Source organism: Eutrigla gurnardus, assembly GCF_963514095.1.
Source record: "Eutrigla gurnardus genome assembly, chromosome: 4".
NCBI lineage: Eukaryota > Metazoa > Chordata > Actinopteri > Perciformes > Triglidae > Eutrigla > Eutrigla gurnardus.
In genome coordinates, this window is record NC_139918.1 from 8,036,708 (window position 1) to 8,056,494 (window position 19,787).

At 39.0% G+C, this 19,787-nt stretch overlaps 1 protein-coding gene across 1 annotated transcript; it reads left to right on the forward strand.

Annotated features, from left to right (window-relative positions):
• The first annotated feature begins 1,661 nt into the window (after positions 1-1,661).
• LOC311012629 (immunoglobulin lambda-1 light chain-like) lies at positions 1,662-13,957 on the forward strand. Its single transcript, XM_084008181.1, has 5 exons — positions 1,662-2,195; positions 10,297-10,331; positions 11,838-12,149; positions 12,269-12,343; positions 13,470-13,957. Coding segments are annotated over exons 1-5 (573 nt in total). The 5' UTR covers positions 1,662-2,193; the 3' UTR covers positions 13,619-13,957.
• The last annotated feature ends 5,830 nt before the right edge of the window (positions 13,958-19,787 follow it).

The window sequence follows — 19,787 nt, forward strand, 5'->3', positions numbered from 1 at the left end:
CACACGTCTTCAACTTACAAGGAAAGTGGGATTCATCGTTTTAAGAACACAGTTGTCACGGAGACCAAATTTAAGAAAAAACCTAGGATGATATCGTGAATGAGACCCAATAATCATCTTATCTTGTAGACCGACTGGACAATCAAAGCATTTATTGGCAGAAATGGAATATAATAAGAATAAGTATGTTTTCTTTTGTGTATAAACTCTTTAAAATAAACAATCACATGATGAGGGTCCAGAGTCGAGGCTCTAAGGATGGAGGGTTTTGGAAGCACAGAAGACCTTGAGGCATTGTGATGAAAACATTTGACTTGACTTAAAAATGAAACAGAAACAAAAGACAAACAGTGAAATAAAAATAGTACATTTTATATATATTTATATTAAGATGTGGGCCTGAAATAAAAATGATGAAACACTAAACACAAGCAATAAAGCCAACGACATGAGAAGGCACTAACAGTAGAAAGAGGGAGAGTAGCAGTAGAGTTTGAAACAGTGTGGTGTTGCCGACACTAGAGGGCAGCAGCGTCAAGGTTTCATTCATCACAGCAGCAACACAGAACAGAGAAAAGTACTGAAATATAAACTATGAGGTGATAACTACATGTTTAAAGTGGGAACATACCAGAACAACATAAAGATAATTCATAATATCATATATATTTTATTCATATTATCTTTTTCACAGACAAACAGACATGTTGTCCAGCTAATATTTTCATCCCATGAGAAAACACTTCTAGCATTGTTTCAGTTACAAATGACATATTTGTTGATATAGTTTGGTTTTGTCTCCAACCTTGGCCTGAATACAACCTGTTTCATAGACGACGAGTGTTTAGAGGCAGAAGCACAGCTGTGTGGCTTCACCATGTCATCAACAGCCTGCTTCACTAGAACTGTGGATGGTGGATGGTACCAATGATGTTCTGGGTGGTTTTAATCCCCCGCTGTAGAGCGCTCCTGCCCTGGGCCGTGCACATCCCACAGCGGTTTGTAATGTTCCCATCAGGAGGATTTCTTGTGGCCCACAGGCCAGCAGCTTTACTCACAATCACTCTCATCAGGGTCTTTCTCACATGTGCTGTGGATACTCAGAGTGGCCGGTCCTCTGGAGGTGGGGCAGACCTGACAGCTGACTGTGCTGCTGCTTTTGTAGCCTCGGACATTCTGGACGGTCTGCCACATATCTTTAGTGTTTCTCTCTCTTAATGCCTCCGCTTTGCCTCCGAGGTGCCAGCGTTCGGTCTTGCTCTGGCGATGCGGTGTGCTTCATTGTCAGCTGACCGGAGGAGGCTTCTGTTTGCAACAACAGATACTGTATCTGAAGAAGAAGATTCAACACAGACAGAATTCTGTGAGATGGAAGGTCTCAGTTTGATGAATCACACAATGAAAAAAGAAGCTATTCTACTATGAATATGATAGATATAAAACTAAAGCTTCCAGCTGTGAATTCATCATTATATGATCTTTTACAGTGGTGTCACAGTGTGGATGTTTGACTCGATGCTGTTGTTGTTTCCACACAAAAAACTGCTGCTTTGAAACCTATAAAAAATGGAGACGGGCTTATCTGTCTGCTGCAGGGGCTGATGGGAGGTGTGAGGACCTGTTGGAAACCATGTGGCCCTCATCTGATCTCACAGCTGCTCTTTGTTTGGCCTCAGCTGCATCAGAGCGTCACTTCTCCCCAGGTTCACCAGAGGAAACATCACTGAACAAAATGCTGTTCCTCTCGGCTGCTGCTCTGTGCTGTCTGTGTTCAGGTGAGTGTTTCCAGCCAATCAGGAGCCAACAAAGTCCACCTTTAACAAACAATGTCACACTCACCTTCATCCACCTGTCTGTTTCTCTAAAGTGCTGGTTGCCATGGCAGCAGAGCTGATTCAGGATGATTTAACATTGACTAGGAGAGTTGGTGGGAGCGTGTCCTTCAGCTGCCGAACTAACCAGTGTGGCAGTGATTACATACTCTGGTTGCAGAAGAAAGACACAGAAACATTCAGAGGGATTCTGTATATTCAGAAGAGTAATGGTCAAGTTGATAAATCTTACAATCATCCTCAGGAAGATGATTTCTCAGCTGTGTGGACACAGAACAACTGTGAGTTGAAGATCCAGAATGTTAAACTCAGTCATTCAGCCTCCTACTACTGCTTGTGTTGGACGTCCCCACAGTGAGAAATGTTCCCTGCAGTCTGAACAAAAACCAACAGATGAAAAGATGTTACACCGTGTATGTGACAGGAAGAGAGCAGTGAACCACAGCCCAGGTTCACATATTTCACCAGGATATGAGCCACAGTCACAAACACACTGAAATGAGGGCTTATCATTTATTTCAATTCATATTCATTCATATTTTTATAAGATATTCCAGCAGGTTTGTTGTTGTTCCACACAGTGAGGGCATTAAAGTGGCACCGAGGCACCATGATGAACCCAAATTAGTAGAACACAATAAACATAATCCAGATGAAGGGCTGCAGGGTGGTGGAGATGGTGTCACCACAGCCAGAGGGTCCCGGGTTCAATTCCCAGTTTGGGTTCAGGCTCCTTCTGTGTGGATTTACATGTTCTGTTACCTGTCTGTCTCTACATGTCAGCCCTGTGATAGACTGGTTACCTGTCTGTCTCTACATGTCAGCCCTGTGATAGACTGGTTACCTGTCTGTCTCTACATGTCAGCCCTGTGATAGACTGGATACCTGTCTGTCTCTACATGTCAGCCCTGTGATAGACTGGTTACCTGTCTGTCTCTACATGTCAGCCCTGTGATAGACTGGTTACCTGTCTGTCTCTACATGTCTCCCTGTGATAGACTGGTTACCTGTCTGTCTCTACATGTCTCCCTGTGATAGACTGGTTACCTGTCTGTCTCTTCATGTCTCCCTGTGATAGACTGGTTACCTGTCTGTCTCTACATGTCAGCCCTGTGATAGACTGGTTACCTGTCTGTCTCTACATGTCTCCCTGTGATAGAATGGTTACCTTTCTGTCTCTACATGTCAGCCCTGTGATAGACTGGTTACCTGTCTGTCTCTACATGTCTCCCTGTGATAGACTGGTTACCTGTCTGTCTCTACATGTCAGCCCTGTGATAGACTGGTTACCTGTCTGTCTCTACATGTCAGCCCTGTGATAGACTGGTTACCTGTCTGTCTCTACATGTCAGCCCTGTGGTAGACTGGTTACCTGTCTGTCTCTACATGTCGGCCCTGTGATAGACTGGTTACCTGTCTGTCTCTACATGTCTCCCTGTGATAGACTGGTTACCTGTCTGTCTCTACATGTCTCCCTGTGATAGACTGGTTACCTGTCTGTTTCTACATGTCTCCCTGTGATAGACTGGTTACCTGTCTGTTTCTACATGTCTCCCTGTGATAGACTGGTTACCTGTCTGTCTCTACATGTCTCCCTATGATAGACTGGTTACCAGTAATAAATACAGGCATACAATACATGTGGTTTGTACAAAATAGATCAAAATAGTAAAATATAAACATGAAGAATTCTAACAACTATGTTATAGATTGTAAACACAAGAAGAATATGAATCAGGGAGGACGTTGAGCAACAAATGTCATGAGTCTGCAGGTTTTTCATCATAAACCAACGTATTGGTCACATTCTAATGTGAGATTAAAGTCAGAGGATCATCAAAGTTGTTCTGATTCATCCTGAGGGGAACATGAATTATGAACCACAGTTCATCATCCATCCATCCATTTTCTTCCACTTAACCGGGAAAGGGTCGTGGAGGAAGACGGCTTAGGAGGGCCTTCCAGATGCTCTTCTCCCCAACAACACTTTCCAGCTCTTCTTGGGGACCCAATGTGTTCCCAGGCTAGATGGATATACACTGCTCAAAACACGAAGGGAACACTTCAATCACACCTCACATCCTGATGAACAAATTATTCTACTTCAAAATCTTGATGGAAAATCAAATTAAAAATTGAAATCAAAGGCTGATCCAAGTCGTTAATTTCATCACAGCAGCTCATAATGGGACTCAGTAGTGTGTCTGGCCCCCGTGTGCCTGTATGAACTCCAGACCACATCTGCTCCTGATGAGTCCTGGGGGATCTCTCTCTACAGAAGGAACACAGATCTTAGAGATATACTAGTCCACAATACTTTTAACAAGGAAAACAACAGGAATAAGGAATCACTTCCAGTACGGGACATTGGTTTTATCTGTCTCCCTGTTTTGAATGAAGACTCCAGAGTCGGTGTCGACCACAATCAGGTGCAAGGCTTGTGACAAAGTGACACTTACAATAAAGATATTTACCAGCATAAAAAACGTACTTTAAGTAAGTTAACAACTTGTTTTAAGAAGTTGGTCAAACTGAAAAAAAGAACTTGACTTATTAATATCCATTTTGAAGAATTATTTCTTCGTTTCACTCAACAGCAAACACTAAGTCAGTGTAACTTTATTGAGTTTCAACTGTGAATCAAAACCAAGGACACTCCTGAACTTGACTTGTTTTTGCGTGCCAGGTTGGAGCAATCCTCCGACATCCATGTGAGTGACAGGAGCAACGGCAATGTTTGTCCAATATCACTGATTTGGTCAGAAACGGTTTCTGCTGTGTTTCATTCGCTACAGATGCTAACTGTATCTGAGGGATTCTAATGAACGAGTGCCATTTGCTAGTTGTAACTCTTCCAAATTTCACTTATTTTTTAGCTTTTTTAAACACCAAATCTAAAAACATTCATATTTAACTGTTCAAAATGTGTATTGGTCCATCTCAGGCAACTGTATGATTTTTTTAGAAGTGAAGTGAAAGATGGATGCATTTTTCTCAGTCCTGTTACCAAAACTCATGTGCCATTTAAAAAGCAATATTAAAAGCATATCAACTAATTCCTTTGCTTTCCCCTCAATTTCCCTTAATTGTTAATTTTGAAGAAATGTTTGGTGACATGTTGAAATAATTGATATTTGTGACAAAAAATGACAATATGAAGCTGATGACTGAACTTGAAAAGTTTTGCATTGAAACAGTCGCAGCTCACATTGTGTTGCACAAGCAGCTGACATCCCTGTATGTCAGTTCTCCGGGCTAAAGGGTCACTGATGCATCCTCATATGGATGGAACTGATGGCACATCTTTGAGCATCTCCATAACTGTTTCCTCGTTGACAAAAACGTGATTGTTGTGTCTGTCTTTTGCAACACAGCAGCTCTGTGGCGTCAGGAATATCTGTCCCTTTGCTGACCAGACCAGCCCTCCTCTTCAGGGCCCCTCCCACACCGTCCGGGGGACCATTCCCGTCGCTCGCCTCCAAGAAGTTCCACGTTCCAGCAGTGAACCCTCGTCAGAACAGCTCAGTACAAAACAGGAAAAAAATCCCCTCGCTGTTTATACTGAGAGCAAGGGCCGTCCCCGTAAAAGTGGATTGTGGAGACCTCTGGATATGCACTCTATAAGTAATCAAGCACTGGTGACAAGTGCTGTCAGATTGCTGGTTGACACTGCAGAAGGACATTGGGCTGGAGGATGTGTGCACATAGAGGACCCCCGTGTGCAGTGTCGCCTGCTGGTGTGATGCTCTGAAGTGAACAGCCTGTATTTCTGTGCTCTACGTGCAGAGGTCATTTTCTGAACAACCAACATGATTTAAGCATTCATGTGCTTCCTAGCCATGTCTCAGTGCCCTGTAGTGGACAAACTGATGTTTGATGTTGTCTGTCTTTTAAACCCTTTGCAGCAGCAGGTTCAGCTGTTTAATACTGTTCAGTACTGAACAATACTCAGTCCTGTTACTCACATAAGAGTAACAGGACTGAGTTTTTAGCATAGAATTAGGAAACTCACAAAAAATAGCCACATAGCATCTCTGCTAAAATCATGTGCACACAGAGCACAATGTAGTGGTTGACCAAAAAATTATATTTTTGAAATAAACAAATAATATCTAAAAAATATTTTAGGTAGCACGAATGTACACTATTAATGACACCCTCAGTCAACACTAAAATATCATTAAAAATACAGAAAAGTAACTGTGAGAACTTGCTTTTGGTCTTCCCATGGCCTTCAGAAGATTCAAATGAACCAACTTCCTGTTGAACACGTGACTTGGGGAGTTATTTTCCAGAAGGGATTATGTGTCAAGGTAACAGGACTGTGTGAAAACCTGGGGACACGAATAAAATGTATATTTTAATTGAATTATTATGGACTATTTGGGAATTAAACGCATGCAAATCAGAGATGGGGTATGGAGTCACCAAACAATGCAAGCTACTTAAGATTTCTGAAGGATTTTAATGATTGTATTGCATGGAACAGTGTAGAGTCAGAGGCTGGGGAAGGCCTAAAATGCTATCTTTGAGTGTTCTAGGTAATTTATTTAATGTTTGAAATTATATTTCTTAAATTTGCAATTGGGCCGATATGCAGGACACTTTGCTTAATAAGAAAATGTATTTAACAGTTAATTGTCATGCATATTTATACATGTAATGTCCTGTTGACGGAAATGGCACCCATTCAATAGAATCCGTCATCTAACAGTAACTTTAAATACGTTGTTTTCACCGAGCACTTTACTTCAGGGGGAAATCAAGCTAATTTAGCAACGGTACTAGCTAGCTAATAGTGACTTCAACACAGTTTCACTTTGGTAGCTGAATTAATTTACGTTCATTTACATCAGACATGTGAAGTGTTGACACTGTAAAGGTAAAAGGTTAAGTGTCTCTTTTGTTCTAACTTAAGTTGGTGTCATTGAGGTCTGGTCAGCAACAGTTGCATTGCTGGTCTGTTCTGAAAGTGAACCTGGGACAAATGTATTTTACTTGGTGTTTTTCAGTTTCATGTGTGTCGTGTTGCTGTTAAAGCCTTAAAGGTATTTTTGTTTGAGGCAGGCGTCTCTGAGAAAAGGATGAGGATCTCTTCAAAGAACACTTGGTAGGTAAATCAGATGCTTAGTTCTGACACACTGGACTTTGTGTTACACTCAAAGACAATACCATGTTTTCAAATGGGATGACTTAAAACATGTTTATTCTGATCTACTTCCAACAGGATGGAGAAGTGCAGGTTACAGATGAAGGACCATGATGAGGGGCCATAATGTTGATCCAACCAGTGCAAGGATAGTGAACGAGGGAACAGAAGTCCTGGAGAACCTGGATGTTTCAAGTGCCTTCGCCATGTTAATGGTGCTGATATACGCCATTGTTGTGGAAAAATGAATCTGCCCAATAAAGATCAACAACCAGGATCGCTTTTTCTCCGAGGTTTATTCCACTAAGTATTCTCATCTGCAGAAGAAAGTACTGTTCACCCCTGCCTTCTGATGCAAAGGTTCAGAATCAGCAGGAACGACCCTGAGTCTAACAACAATCTCCCTTTTAAGGAGGAGGAACCATGGACATAGGACGGATCATGTCCTATCTTACAAAGACAAGATGTACAGGCAAGGTCAAGATTTACAGAACACAGGCGTCATAGTCCTGAAATTATCTTATGTCAATGTGGCACTCATGTTCATATCATCTACAAACAGGCATTCATTTTCGTCATAGCATAACAGTCAAAGGAGGAGATGCGGACCGACGTCTGGCCTGACAAATATTCTGATTATAAATTACAAACATCCAAAATTCCCATTACACCATCAACCTCAACTACCAAAACAACTGATGAAAACGTTTGAGGTGTTTCAAAAAATACTCCTTGAACTTGATGGACTGAAAACCAGCCCGAAGGTAATGTTGCAAAGGAATATACTGCTGTCCTAAAAAGTGTAATTAGAAAGTGGAAGTTTTAAGTTTAGTTAACATACTAATAGAAATAAATGTGTTCATTGATCACATCCATCATGTGTACCTGCAGTTTTTTTGAAAGACACATGTGGACGCTAGATGTTCACGCTGGATTCTCACACACTTGTTGGCACTAAGTTGCTCGTCTACTGGGTCCACGAAGCTAAAAGTAATGCACGTTTAGAGAGGTGTTGATTACACTTTATGACCCTCCAATGCCGAAAGACTCATTCATGCCTTCATTTCCTCCCGACTGGATTACTGCAACTCACTCCTCCATGGCATCAGCTCCAGCTCCATCAACTGACTCCAACTGGTCCAGAACGCAGCCGCAGGACTCATCACCCGCACCAAAACCTGGGACCACATCACCCCGGTTGTTAAAATAATTACCCGTTGGTATAGAACTGGAGGAAGGAGATCGGAGTCAGCTCAAGGTCCAAACAGGGATTTAATCTTGATCAAGAGGAGAATCCACAGAGCAACATGCTGGTCTGTTACAATGTGTAGACTCAAAATGTTGTGAGACAAACATGATATTTATCCATCTTCTTGTGGGTGTGTTTTCACTCAGTTCACAGGGATGGAAGTCATAAACTCCGATGTTTATCTAAACCTTGCATGGGTCGCAAACCCCACCTGGGTCATAAACCACACCCATGTCGCAAAACACCCATGGGTTGCAAAACACACACAAATGGCCACAGGCCACAGGACACATTTACATTCACCAAACCTTCTCATGTGTAAGTCTTCAGTTCAGTATCTCTCATCAAGAAGTACAAAATTTCCATATCACCGGTCCTAAAGAACCTCGGCCCCTCAGATCCACATCAGCCGGTCTCCTCTCCATCCAGAGATCCAACCTCTGTAGTTTTGGGGACTGAGCCTTCTCCAGGGCAGCTCCCAGACTCTGGAACTCCCTTCCCCAAACCATCCGTGATTCTGAGTCCCTCACCATATTTCAGTCCCACCTTAAAACCCATCTCTTCTCCTCGGCATACCACTAGCCCCATGCCCCTTCCCTCATTTCAGCTGATTGCTGCTCTGTTTTGGCTTTGTCTTATTTATTATTGTTTTACTTATATATTTATTTAATTATTTGGTTTATTTGTTTGTTTGTTTTCTGTAAAGCGTCTTTGTGTGTGGAAAAGCTCTCTACAAATTAAATGTATTATTATTAGTATTATTATTTTGCAGAATGTTGTGATGTTGAACTGGTATTAAGTTCTCTGAGGTGTTGGACACAACATCAGAAGCACCTCAGTATAATGCAGTACAACTTTAGAACAAGCACAAACCACATTTGAACAAAGCGAGGTTTTGACCGATGGTGAGGTCAATTTCATCAAAACAAACCTCTGAAGGCGCGTCTGTTCTCCACACTATGTGAGGAGATGGAGCTGAACATTCAGCTGTGTTGTTTCACAGCGAGGCTAGGTGGCTCTCAAGAGGGAAAGTGTTGTCCCGAGTCTTTGAGCTCACAGAGGAAGTTTGTGTGTTTTTGGAGGAGGAGCAGATTCATGACGTTGCAAACAAGTTTAGTGATGAACAATTTCTGATGAAACTGGCCTATCTCAGCGATATATTTAGAAAACTCAATGAATGAAATCTTCAGCTTCAAGGCAGAGACAAGCACCTTCCTCACCTGGCAGACAATATTAGCACATTCACAGCAAAGCTTGAGATGTGGGGCAGACCACTTTCTCAAGGAAATACTGGTTCCTTTGAGAATCTGAGGGTTTTTGCTGAAACCAGTGATTCTGGAGCCACCACAGTGATTCCCATCTCTTCCCTTGCCTGTATGACTGAGTGAGGGATCCATTCAATGCAGCAGCACTCACTGATTTCACCTCTGATGAAGAGGACCAGTTCATTGAGATGACATCTGCCTCCACCCTGAGGCTGAGGTTTACAGGCCAGACATGAGTGAGTTCTGGCTTGGTGTGGAGGGGAGCATTCACTCTGCTTCCCTTCACCACATCCTCTCTCTGTGAGATGGGCTTTTCTGCTGTCGCCTCACTGAAAACACAGATCTAAGACATGACTTGAGAGTGTCAGTATCAACCTGCAACCTCGCCTTGAAAAGATCCATCCATCCATCGTCTACCGCTTATCCTGTATTCAGGGTCACGGAGGGGTGGAGCCGATCCAGCTGACATTGGGCGAAGGCACGTTTACCTGGACAGGTCGCCAGTTACGTTGAAAAGATGTGCAGCGCAAAACAGGCTCATTGCAGCCACGAATGCAGCGATAAGACTTGAGCTCAACCTGATTCAACTTTGTTCTCATTCTAGCAAAGTGAAATGTTTGTACATTTGTACAACATTGACAAATATCTGCATTTTTGTCTTTTGTACGTTATTTCAATTAAGTTAAACTTTGTTTTGTTGGGGGGGGGGGGGGGGGGGGCATGACTGGAGACGTTTGAGAACCACTGGATTAGAGAAACATCGTGGAGATGGTTTTTGTATCACTCTGTTTCACTGTGGAGGATCTTTGGCTCTGGAAGTAAACTGTACGTAACAGGTAAGGAGAATATTTCATGTCCCTTCAGTTGTTTTATAGAACAAGTTGAAAATGTGTTTTAATGAGTTTCTGCTGCTTCAGGCTTCTCATGTTAGTTTTTCCATCATTAGTAGAGAATTCTTGTGGCCGTGAAGCTGTTCTATTAAAAGGTTCATAATTCCTCAAACAACGACTCAAGTTATTCTTTAATTCTGCAGGAGATTAAACAGATTTTTATATATAAAGTAAGTATAAAGTAAAAAGTATAAAGTATTTGATCCCCTCAATAATTCAGCAGAATATAATATTAGAAATGAATTAAATTACGTTGTAGAGGATCAAAATTCAATCATTTTTAATAGTAAAATTGACCTCATGACATTCATGTTATGTGATGGTACGGTATGTTTGTGGAAGACATATTTATACATAACAGCAAACAGATACTGCAGGTGATTGTACAATAAATCTAATTCATGCATATTAATTTATGTTTTTTAATATATGATTCAGAAAAATAATTGACATGTATCTCGAGGCACTATTAATATGAATAGTATATGATACTCAACTTGATTTCAAATATATTACTGTAAATATAATTTTGAAAGTATATTATATTATATTATATTATATTATACTATATTATATTATATTATATTGAATTTGCCCAAGTTATAAATAAAGTTACGGAAAAAAAATGCATTGCGTATGCATATTTTATTTTGTGTGTGTGTGCAGTTTGAGTATTTTTGTAAATATATATGATATGCAATATATATTGAAATCATTTTAATTACTTAGAGATGAAGGTAAATATGTCAAATATTATTATATCTATATTAACACTACTGAATCAACAAAATGTGATAACTCTATGAAGGTATATAAATGTATCTTCAATATTATGTTATATTATATTGTACCATATGATATATCAAAATTGTTATGAAATAAGTAAATACATTATTATTTGTATCATTTTCTTAAGCAAGATTAAAATAAATGGTGGGAAACATAATATTATCATATTAGCAACTATATTTTATGTGAAGGTGAATATGGAAGACCCTAATATAGGAAATACAATTCAACTATATTAAGATACTTTTCATAGTTATAAAAGCTGTATAAAGATATACAAATGTATCTTCATAATTATATTATATCATATTTAATATTATATGTAAATCCCCCTCATAGGTTAATAACATCTAAACATTTGTATGTAATAATATACAGCAGTCATTATTCATATTTGACATTTCATTCATTTAAAATTATTCTGACAAACGTCTAAGTATATGATGATAATTAAATAATATGTTATACATGTTGAAATCATCACAATTACTTTGATACGAAGGTGAATATTGTTATAATATGTATATTAGTCCCTTCTGAATACACAAAGTGGTATAACGGTATAAAGGTATCTTCATAATGATATGATAGTATATGATAGTATGTTATTGTTGACTGTGTGAATGTGTGTCTGTGCTGTTTGTTGCTGCTGTCAAACTTCAGATGAGCAGGTAATGAAGCCCGTGGTGAGCGTGTACCCAGCAGCATCCAGAGCCCACCTGGAGGGGAAGAGCTCTCTGCTGTGTCTGGCCTCAGACATGTTTCCTCCTCTAGTCCGGTTCTCCTGGAAAAGACGAAAGGAGAATGGTTCTCTGGAGGAGGAGGTGCTCCCTGCTGTGGGAGAGCAGCTGGAGATCAGAGAGTCGGGACACGCCGCCTCCATCTTGCTGCTCCATCAACAAGAGATCAGCACATATAAATACCGCTGCTCCGTCCAGCACGAGGGGGGCACAGTGGAGGCCCAAGCAGAACAAGGTACTGAAGGCTTGGTGACTGTTCAGCAGTGATTCAGCTTCATGTGGATGCACTGCTGTCCAAGATATCAGAGGAGCAGACGACTGACGTCGCTCACTGTCACTCCTTTTCCCTTCCAGAGGTTCCAGCTCCAGCTGCCTCCTGTCCTCCAGAGAGAGAGCCAGCAGACCTGCCAGCTCTGCAGCAAGCTGACTGTAAGATCAACTGCTGCCCCCTTTGATATAATATATATGATATGTTAGAATAATAAAAAGCTGGTTGGGGTCGCTGCAGTGAGAACTTAGCCTCGATACATGGGGTGCCAACTCTACCGACTGAGCTATGCGACGCCCCGTTATGCTGCTATTTAAATCATTGTCCTGGCTCCATCCCTACAACGCTTGGTGGGCCCTTATTGGTTGTTTTTAAGGAGGGCCTTTGAACTTTCATTCAAATTGTAGCCGACCTCTGACTTCATGCAAAGCTGGTTTTAAATAAAAGTTACTCTGATGAGAGAAGAGATGGGCATGAAGACTTAGGACACCAGTTCCAAATATCAAGCAACCACATTTATTGTTTAGCTTTTTTGCTCTTTGTTACCGTCTTAGTCGTCAGACCAAATGTTCTTCAAAAGAGGATAAACCCGATCGGCCTGACATTTCCTCCTCACATGTTTCTATCTAACAAAACATTCTGCTTCAATCCATATTTGTTGGCATTTAACCTTCAAACACTACATTTTCACTGTTGTGAGAAAGACAAAGGGAGGCAGAACCTGTATTAACGGGGAAGTCTAGCAGCCATCAAACAGCACCAGAAATTACATTTATAGAACCGAAAAATCATAATTCACCCACTTGTTTATGACAATGACATCATCAAATTAACAATAGACATTCAAAGCTTCAATCTACAACCTTAATAGAAGTAAAATATAAATGTAAAAATGTCTTATGAGGGCTGATCTGGGACAAGCTGTTACTACAGACTTGTGGACAGCTCTTACCACAGAGTCATATGTAACCATCACCTGTCATTTCATTCAGAACGGGGAGTTGAACACTCTATAATCATTAAATAAGAGTACTGGAATATGGAAGTTACTTACGTGTGTGTGTGTGTGTGTGTGTGTGTGTGTGTGTGTGTGTGTGTGTGTGTGTGTGTGTGTGTGTGTGTGTATGTGTGTGTGTGTGTGTGTGTGTGTGTGTGTGTGTGTGTGTATGTGTGTGTGTGTATATGCGTGTGTGTGTGTGTGTGTATATGTGTGTGTATATGCGTGTGTGTGTGTGTGTGTGTGTGTGTGTGTGTGTGTGTGTGTGTGTGTGTGTGTGTGTGTCTCAGTGTCCTTCCAGTCTCAGTGCAGGGTGAAGCTGCTCTGTCTGCTGTACACAGTGCTGATAGTGAAGAGTCTTGTGTACTGCTGTGGACTCAGTCTGCTGATGATCTCCAGAAAGAAGGGACGCTCCACCAACTGCTCACATGCTGACTGATCACCATCACATCTCATCAATTCATCTCATTCATCACTTTAATTATATTGACAAATATACATGATGACTTGATGAGGTTGGTTGTATGATGTGTCTTTTTATACAGGATAGATACAGTCATCCTAAAAATATAAATACATATTTAGACATTATATTTACAGTAATTAAGTGTAAACTCTTTGTAGTGTTACTTTGATAGATAAGATGAATAGTTAGCTGACTGGTTGATGTTTTATTCTTTACAGTATTTGTCTGTGCTTGGGTTTGTTTTTAATACATGATTCAGAGTGTGGCAGATTTGTCAAATTATTTCACTGTAAGATTCTTAATAAACTGAAAATTCACAGTGTTTTATGGACATCCTTGTTTTTATGGATTTCAGTTTGGTTTCATAGCAAATAATCAGGAACAGAATCAAGTTTGTTGAGTTTGTTGGCACCAGTAATGTGACTGTGGATGTAAGTCACTGTGAATATACTTTCACACAGCACCAAGAACAAATGTACAGGAAAATATGCATATAAGCACACAGCTAAACAAGGACAACAGAGCTAAACAAAGAGAAGCAAACATATACACACGGCTATTATATACAGCTATTATAGTCAATAGGTGTGGCAGTCCCACCAGGTTCAGTGCTGACCCCCTTTTATATTGGTGTCAGTGTGGATGTTAAAATCTATGCTGACGACACTGTCCTTTAAACACAAACAAACAGCAGAAGTTTTAGCTTTGAAGCATTTTATTGAAGCATGTATTTTTTGACACTGAACTATTACAGCTTCATCAGGATGACATGGATCGGCAGAGCTACTGATTATACCTAAACTAACATTCATATTCATGTACATTTCAAGACAGAATCACAGAAGTGAGTTGAGGATTTGAGCTGCTTCTCTCACAGATTCCTCACACAGATCAAAGCAGTGAGTACTGAGCGCTGAGCTGAAGTTCCCAGAATGATTGTGTAACCAGAGTGGATGGTTGTAACTGTCGTTGTGTTATTAATGTGAGAAAGGATGCAGAGCAGAAACCCACACAGCCCGTCTGCTGCAGGAAAGGAAGTGTTGCTAGGCTGCCAACCGTCCTAATAACCACTGAGAACAGATTCCTATCTGCTGCTGTACACACTCATGAACTCCTCTCCCTCTCTGTAGCTGCTGGTCTTTTCTCTTGTTGTCCGGAAGCCTTTTTTTCCACTGAGCCCTCCAACCACACACAGTTGAACTGAGCCAGGAGAGCAACAATGATGACCGACCTGGATGTCACATCCATACACTTTACAGTTTACACTTGTGTGTTGATACATGCCAACAAGTCCTCATGAAACCATGAGCATGCCTTCTTCGTCAGTGCCCTCCAAAACAACACATATGAGAGTGTTCTGTCCGGATGTCTCAGTGATTCATGTCTGCTTAGGATCTGTCTGTTAAACGACACTATAATGCCAAAAGTATTCACTCACCATCCAAATAATATAAATCAGGTGTTCAATCACTTCCATGGCCACAGGTGTATAAAAGCAGCACCTAAGCATGCAGACTGTTTCTACAAACATGTGAAAGAATGGGTCGCTCTCAGGAGCTCAGTGAATTCCAGCGTGGTACTGTGATAGGATGTGTATATATATATATATATATATATATAGATATATATATCCTGGTACTGTGATAGGATGTGTGTATATATATATAGATATATATATCCTGGTACTGTGATAGGATGTATATATATATATAGATATATATATCCTGGTACTGTGATAGGATGTGTATATATATATAGAGATATATATATCCTGGTACTGTGATAGGATGTATATATATATATAGATATATATATCCTGGTACTGTGATAGGATGTGTATATATATATAGAGATATATATATCCTGGTACTGTGATAGGATGTATATATATATATATATATATATATATATATATATATATATATATATATATATATATATATATATCCTGGTACTGTGATAGGATGCCACCTGTGCAACAAGTCCAGTCGTGAAATGTCCTCACTCCTAAATATTCCAGTCAACTGTCAGTGGGATTAGAACAAAGTGGAAGTGATTGACCATGGCGATCAGCTGCATCCAAGCCATAAATCAGCAAGTTGTTCCACATGTAAAGACTGAGAGCCAGGCCTTCCCTCCAACATCAGTGTGTGACCTCACAAATACACTTCTGGAAGAATGGTGCCAAGGGTGGTCCGACATCATATTAAACCCTATGGATTAAGAATGGGACGTCACTTAAGTTCATATGAGAGTCAAGGCAGGTGAGCAAATACTTTTGGCAATATAGTGTATCTGGATGGAGATCTGCATTCATGCAAACACATTAATGTTCAGGTTCAAATAGTCTAAGAAGTGAGGAGGTCCAGGAGCTAAAGTCAGGATCTGAATCAGGAGCTCTAATTTCTTCCTGTCAGCATTTGGAACAAATACAAGATTCCAAAGCAGAAGCTTTGTTGTAATATGAATGTTTGCAGTAAATGATTATTGATGCATGTTGACAACAAGCTCAGCCAGTTGTCCTGAAAGAATTGAGACTGAACACTGAAATAAACTCTGATGTTAAAATAAATTGACTCCCTGATGTTCTGAAATGATTAAAGTTGATACTATGGCAACACCATCTGACAGAAGTTTGATTTGCTCATCTTATTTCTCTGTATATAATTGAAGACATGAATTATGTACTTGAGCACAAATATGTATATTTATTTTACATAGGAAATGACCCCACTTAAACATAGATTATTGTTTAATAAAGTGAATTCATCCTTTTATTTTTTTAAATCTGTATTTATATTGTAGTTTTAAATAAAGTTGTGGTTCCTTTTTAATGAAATCCACATAGAAGATGTTCAGCAAATAATTTAGTTTGTCTTATCTGGAAAATAAAAGTAAAAAAAGGTTTTTGTTTCATTTATTGAAATTTCTTATAGACTCAAAGAACAACACAAAGACACAAATACAATTGTGACTTCAATTACTAATTAAAAACAAGAATGAGAAAAACACATTTTATTTATAAAAAATTATATAAAATATCCAATATCCAAAAGTCAATAAAATAGAGATTAAGGCAAAAAACAAACTACAACTTTTGAATAAAAACTAACTGATAACATAATGAAAATTAATAGAAATAATAAATTATGTATAAAATAAGTGTCATATAACAGCAATAATTGAGAGAGTTCTTAGTAAGCCTGTTATCTTCTGATCATATCTCATATAAATGTGTTTAATGAAGTTGACTATTTTCTATCATTAACATTTGTATTATCTCCTGAGATCATTGAGATATTTGAATTGAAAATGTTTTAAAACATGGCGTGATTATATCCAAACATATCTACCGGTATGTATATTTGTATTTATATTTTTTAGATATCTGTATCTGAAAGACATTTTACAAACAACCTCCACATCATAGATATGTGTGATAATCAAAGTGAGAAATGAAATGATTGATGAGATGTGATGGTGAGAAACGGTGAGGAGAAAACAGTCAGCATGTTTACAGCAGACCGGTCACTATCAGTATGTTTACAGCAGACTGGTCACTATCAGCATGTTTAAAGCAGACTGGTCACTATCAGCATGTTTATAGACTGGTCACTATCAGCATGTTTACAGACTGGTCACTATCAGCATGTTTACAGCAGACTGGTCACTATCAGCATGTGTGCAGCAGACTGGTCACTATCAGCATGTTTACAGACTGGTCACTACCAGCATGTTTACAGCAGACTGGTCACCTCCAGCATGTTTACAGACTGGTCACTATCAGCATATTAACAGCAGACTGGTCACTATCAGCATGTTTACAGCAGACTGGTCACTACCAGCATGTGTACAGCAGACTGGTCACTATCAGCATGTTTACAGCAGACTGGTCACTATCAGCATGTTTACAGACTGGTCACTATCAGCATGTGTACAGCAGACTGGTCACTATCAGCATGTTTACAGCAGACTGGTCACTATCAGCATGTGTGCAGCAGACTGGTCACCTCCAGCATGTTTACAGACTGGTCACTATCAGCATATTAACAGCAGACTGGTCACTATCAGCATGTGTACAGCAGACTGGTCACTATCAGCAAGTTTACAGACTGGTCACCTCCAGCATGTTTACAGACTGGTCACTATCAGCATATTAACAGCAGACTTGTCACCATCAGCATGTGTACAGCAGACTGGTCACTATCAGCATGTGTACAGCAGACTGGTCACTATCAGCATGTTTACAGCAGACTGGTCACTATCAGCATGTTTACAGACTGGTCACTACCAGCATGTTTCCAGACTGGTCACTATCAGCATATTAACAGCAGACTGGTCACTATCAGCATGTTTACAGACTGGTCACTATCAGCATATTAACAGCAGACTGGTCACTATCAGCATGTGTACAGCAGACTGGTCACTATCAGCATGTGTACAGCAGACTGGTCACTATCAGCATGTTTACAGACTGGTCACTATCAGCATGTTTACAGCAGACTGGTCACTATCAGCATGTTTACAGACTGGTCACTATCAGCATGTGTACAGCAGACTGGTCACTATCAGCATGTGTACAGCAGACTGGTCACTATCAGCATGTGTACAGCAGACTGGTCACTATCAGCATGTTTACAGCAGACTGGTCACTATCAGCATGTTTACAGACTGGTCACTATCAGCATGTGTACAGCAGACTGGTCACTATCAGCATGCTTACAGACTGGTCACTATCAGCATGTTTACAGCAGACTGGTCACTATCAGCATGTGTACAGCAGACTGGTCACTATCAGCATGTTTACAGCAGACTGGTCACTATCAGAGAGACGGGACGGACGCTGCTGAAGGTGGAAGAGCTGGAACCTCTGAAAGATAACAGGAGTGACAGTGAGCAACGTCAGTCCTCTGCTCCTCTGATCTCTCATATAATTATGAAGATACCTTTAAACATCTATACCATTTTATTAAATCATAAGGTAAATATACATATTATAATAATGGACATATTTACCTTTATTTCAAAGTAGTTTTAATGAATTAAGTATATATAATATAATACATAATTACCACCATTTACTCACAAACTAATGAATCAATTCCTTGGCAGAACTATTTTAAAATTCATACAGTTACAATATTATTTAATGAAATGTCAAATATAAATGAAGACTACTGTATATTATTATATACAAACGTTGAGACTATATCAACCTACGAAGGGGAATTTAAATATAATATAATGTGTTGTAATATAATGTATATGAAGATACATTTTTAAACCTAATAATATTCATATCATCTAAGAAAATATCTTCATACAGTAGAATGTATTTCCTACATTAGAGTTCATATACATGTTACAAAAAGTTCCATATCCACCTTCATATAATTGTTAGTATGATAATATTATACATTCCCCACCATACATGTTATTCTAATTGCTAAAGAAACAAAACATTAACATTAATAATAAAATGTTGTATATTATTTAATTTAATATTAAAAATATAATTGAATATAAAAAAGGATTCTGAGGCCTTTAGGGATAATTCAGAAAAAATAAAGTATATGATTATAAGTATATCGACCACCAAAATATTCCAAAATATATACATTATTATTATATTTGAAATTCAGTTAAGCAACATAAACTATTTCTATGAAAAAGTGCATTGAGATAAAAAAAAAAGATTGCTCATGTGTGTTTTAATTATATTGAAATATATGAATCAATAAAAAATAAATGTAATCCATTCATCCATCGTCTACCGCTTATCCTGTATTCAGTGTTATAATAATCATATCTGTTTGAATTCATGCTACACACATTTTCCACTGAAAGACATATTTACCATTATATCAAATAAAAAGGTTAATGAGGTCAATTTACCATAAAAATTATATCAATTAATTATCCAGCATATTTAAATGATATTCTTTTCAATATATATGTGCTGACATATATTACATTTATTGAAATACAATATAATTTCTAATATTATGGTGCCTTATTACTGAGATGATTAAATGTAACATTGCCAACATCAAACTTTTTATATAAAAATCTGTTAAATCTGCAGAATTAAAGAATAACTTGAGTCGTTGTTTCAGGAAATATGAACCTTTTAATAGAACAA

Excerpts from the sequence above, each read along its gene's own strand:
- LOC311012629 (XM_084008181.1), top strand. Across the intron at positions 12,150-12,268 it reads GGAGGCCCAAGCAGAACAAG|AGGTTCCAGCTCCAGCTGCC; the intron begins GTACTGAAGGCT and ends TTTCCCTTCCAG. Across the intron at positions 12,344-13,469 it reads AGCTCTGCAGCAAGCTGACT|TGTCCTTCCAGTCTCAGTGC; the intron begins GTAAGATCAACT and ends TGTGTGTCTCAG.